Source organism: Carassius gibelio, chromosome B6 (assembly GCF_023724105.1).
Source record: "Carassius gibelio isolate Cgi1373 ecotype wild population from Czech Republic chromosome B6, carGib1.2-hapl.c, whole genome shotgun sequence".
NCBI classification, from domain to species: Eukaryota; Metazoa; Chordata; class Actinopteri; order Cypriniformes; family Cyprinidae; genus Carassius; species Carassius gibelio.
In genome coordinates, this window is record NC_068401.1 from 6,921,717 (window position 1) to 6,925,915 (window position 4,199).

The window sequence follows — 4,199 nt, forward strand, 5'->3', positions numbered from 1 at the left end:
CATTTCTAATGTAACAGCAATACAAAACAATTCATGTTTTGTCATGGTAGCATGGTAGTTTTTAACACTACCCTTAACATTAATTTGCACTATTATGGACAAGTAGCAGATTTCTAAACTAACTTATATCATAATGGGAATTTTATATCAAAGTTTGAAACAATTTATTTATTTATTTTTCACAGATGTTGAAATACACTGTGTTACAACACTTCATGGTCACCCTGACCACTAAAGGCAAAACATTGATTTGTACATCTGTGTTTTTTGACAGCTTTTCATGGGTTTCACACCACAGCACAAAAACGTGGTGGTTCAGATTCCAGTTAGAGCTCTTGCCATTGCTGTTGTGCCCTAAAGCACAGCACTTCTGCTCTTAGTGTGCAATAAAATAGCTTACCCCTAGCTCTGTCTCTTTCCTTAATCTTTGTATCAGACAAGAGCAGGACATGAGAGAAAAAAAGACTCCTAGAGTCTATGTGTGTAAGCCAAAATCCAAAAATATCCACCATACCTCAATAAATTTGAGCCACAGCTCTCCTATCCCTGTCTAGTGCCTCTGCTCCACCTCCTTGCCAGCAAGAACACACATCAAACATCATCTGACAAGCATGCAGCATATACTATTTGGCCAGGTGAAAAATGCTGCTTTTTTCAACTTTCCAAAAGAGAAAAATTGACAAGCCCAGCATATTTCAATATCAACAACTCACAAAGAGAAGTGAGGTAAATTAACATCAACTTTTTGACAGCACAAAGAAAAAGTCTGGAGATCTGCTTGAGAATCCAGAGTTTCCAAAAACCTTGGTAGTTTCAAATACTCTCTCTCTCTCTCTCTATACTGTATGTATATATATGTATATATATATGTATATATATATATATATATATATATATATATATATATATATATATATATATATATATATGTATATATGTGTATATATATATATATATATATATATATATATATATATATATATATATATATATATATATATATATATAGTTCAGTCATGAAACTCTAGATGGCGCAGGCTGACGGGTTGCTAAAGTAACTGATGATATTCAGAAAGTTAAACGACTTGGCCCAAACTGATTGGTTCATGCTGATTGATTTATGCAACCAATCAGCTTACTGCCTTGCATTTATAGACCTTTTTCTTCGCTTGTCCATGGAGGGCGCCATAGCGGCGAGTGACTTCCTGTGGGATGCTTCGAACTTCCGTTAATCCGTTTACCAACTGTCAAGTTACGTTAGTGTAATGGCGAATCGCGGAGGCTCTGGGAAATTTTGTGCTGCTAAAGGCTGTCACAACAGCTATAGGAAGCTCAAAAATTTTCTTGATCAAGAGTGTTATGATCACAAGCCAACAATAAGAGCAGAATGTAAATGCCCAAGACCATTTAAATTGCACAAGATGCCATCCGACGACGACGGTAAAAGACATTGGCTCGCAGCACTTAATTTGAAATGCCCGCCTCGTAACGTCCATGTATGCTCATTCCACTTTGTGGACAGACAACCAACGACAGAAAATCCATATCCTGAACTTTGGCTTGGATATGATCGTCCATTAAGTAAGAAGAGAAGACGACGAACGTGGCCGGACGAAGGTGAGAATATTTACGTTATTTACACGGCTAACGTGCTATTAGGTCTGCACAATTAATGGAAAAGATGCAGCTTATGATACAATCATTTTAGTATGTAAGAAGACCAAGTTCTCATGATGTGTATTTAAACATTTTTAAGAGACCAGCGTTTCATTCAGCATTTAAGTGTATTCAATATTTAATATCTATTCAGCATTAATGTATGTGTTATGAAAACTAAATTTTGTTGCAGTAGTTTCAGTGTTATCAAATATGATAATCACAAAATGAGCACTGGTTTATAAAACATATTTATAGAATCGGCTCATTAATTGAATTATTCTGACTCATGTATATATTTGATTATTTTACCAGCTGTAAATGTATAGGACCTTAAGGCTTGGTTTTACAGACAGGGCTTAAACTAAGCCAGGATTGGGCCATAGTTCAATCAGGACTTTAAAGTTTTTTTATTTTATTTTATTTTTTATAAACGCGCCTTAGAAATTACATTACTGGTAAGCATCTTGAGACAAAACAAAGGCACTGATATCAGTGTTTCAGTGTCAGTTTCTTTCAGTGTAGAGTTCACCATATTGAAGCTCAAAATCACAACATTTAACAAAATAATACCTAAAAGTAGTTGTTCATAAACTCATTTTGGTTTACAAAATTTGGAAAGTCAGCATTTTGTCTTTCATACAATGCCAATTAAAAGTGTGTTAGTGCTAAACCAAAATTCTTCATTTTATATCCTAAAATTAATTAGTTAATACATTTTTTGTAATTAACCATTTTCTAAAAATAGAAACTCACCCTGTACCATATAATAACCCATATGATTTTAGATGCTTCACTGTATAATGCCTTTTCTGTATTTACAGGAGCTGGTGTTAACCCAGAGCAGCATGGAATGGATGAAATGAAACCTGTAGAAGAGAGTCTTGCATCTGTCCCCAGTCCCAAGCAAACAGATGTTGATGACAGCAGCTGTACATCAAAAACCTTTACCTCTGTTGGAACACAGTGTGAAGACCACATCTTCGAGGAGCATTGTTATATTAAGAGACAACACAGTATAACTTATGTAAACCAGTCAACGCAGTGCGATACATTCAAGCCTCTAACTCTGATGAATGACTATGACTCAAATCTCTACACTGGGCTCCCTCTCCACACATTTCATACCCTTGTAGCTGTTCTGCGTCCCCATGAGAATCTGGCTTACCAGACTGAAATTGAACAGCAAATCTTGCTCACACTAATGAAGCTGAAATTAAACCTGTTGATAGAAGATCTTGCCATTCGATTCTGTATATCAGTGAGTCAAGTGAGCAGGATAATTTCTTTTTGGATTGACACCATGGCTGCAGTCTTGAAGGAACTGATACCATGGCTCCCCAAAGAAACAATCAGGGCCACAACACCAGAGGCATACAAGCAACATTACCCTAATGTTACCTGTATCTTAGACTGCAGTGAAAGTGAAGTCCAAAGACCAGGGAACCTAGACTCAAGGTCTGAATCATACAGCCACTACTATGCTTGCAACACCATCAAGTATTTAGTGGCTATTGCACCATGTGGTCTAGTAATGTTTATATCTGCAGCATATGGGGGACGCTGTAGTGACAAATTCATCACGTGTGATTCTGGCATTCTCGAATACCTCCATCCAGGAGATGAAGTGATGGTGGACAGGGGTTTTTTGATTAGAGACTTGTTGTTTGAAAGAAAAGTCAATATGATAATTCCTCACTTTGCCAACAAAATGCAGCTAACAGAAGAAAAAGTCACATGTAGCCGCAGGATTGCAAATGTAAGGATACATGTTGAACGTGCAATTAGGAGACTGAAAGTATACAAGGTGTTATCACAAACCTTGCCTATCACCCTTATGCCAAAGATAGATAAAATTCTGCGTATATGTGCAGCTTTAGTGAATTTGCGTGGTGATCTGATCCGTGAAGCAGATAAATAAGTTATTTTAAAATGAAATGTTGTCTTCATTAACTCTCCCTCATGATTTATTTTGGAGAATGTTGGTTACCAGACAGTTGATAGTAATCAGACTTCCATAGTCTTTTTTTTCCACTATGAAGTCAATGGTTACCATCAACTGTCCGGTTACCAACATTCTCCAAAATAAATCAATGTTCATCAGAAGAAAAAAAAAACTATACAAGTTTGGACTGACATGACGGTGAGAAAATAATGACAAGATTTTCATTTCTGGATTAACTTTTCATCTGATGCTCACACTGCTGCATTAGTCATGTACATATATGTATAAATGTGTTTAATAACAATACTTGACATTGGAACTTCTCAAAAATCCATCTCAGTGTGTATTCTGTTTCCTTGTGCTATGTACATATATACACTTTAATCTAATAAAAATAAATTACACACAAGACTTTCCAAGTGTAAACCCTGTAAACAAGAAAATATCAAATACATAAAAAAAAATTGAAACTTGCCTTGACACAATAAAAATAATTTCTCCTCCATGTCAGCATCTGTACAGTTTTTAAGACGGTTAATCTTTGTTCACCAGTAGGTTAAGCCTTTTTGACTATATGTAAGTATTTGTCATTCAGTTT

General features: G+C 35.7%; 1 protein-coding gene across 1 annotated transcript; it reads left to right on the top strand.

Moving 5' to 3' along the window:
- Positions 1-1,156: 1,156 nt before the first annotated feature.
- On the top strand, positions 1,157-3,929 carry LOC127959268 (uncharacterized). The gene is made up of 2 exons (XM_052558331.1): positions 1,157-1,617; positions 2,481-3,929. Exons 1-2 carry the CDS (start codon positions 1,266-1,268, stop codon positions 3,575-3,577), a joined length of 1,449 nt encoding a protein of 482 aa, XP_052414291.1. The 5' UTR covers positions 1,157-1,265; the 3' UTR covers positions 3,578-3,929.
- The last annotated feature ends 270 nt before the right edge of the window (positions 3,930-4,199 follow it).

Bases quoted from the DNA above. Each gene is read 5' to 3' on its own strand.
- LOC127959268 (XM_052558331.1), top strand. From the start codon at position 1,266: ATGGCGAATCGCGGAGGCTCTGGGAAATTTTGTGCTGCTAAAGGCTGT. The intron at 1,618-2,480 runs GTGAGAATATTT...CTGTATTTACAG, and splicing joins ACGAACGTGGCCGGACGAAG to GAGCTGGTGTTAACCCAGAG.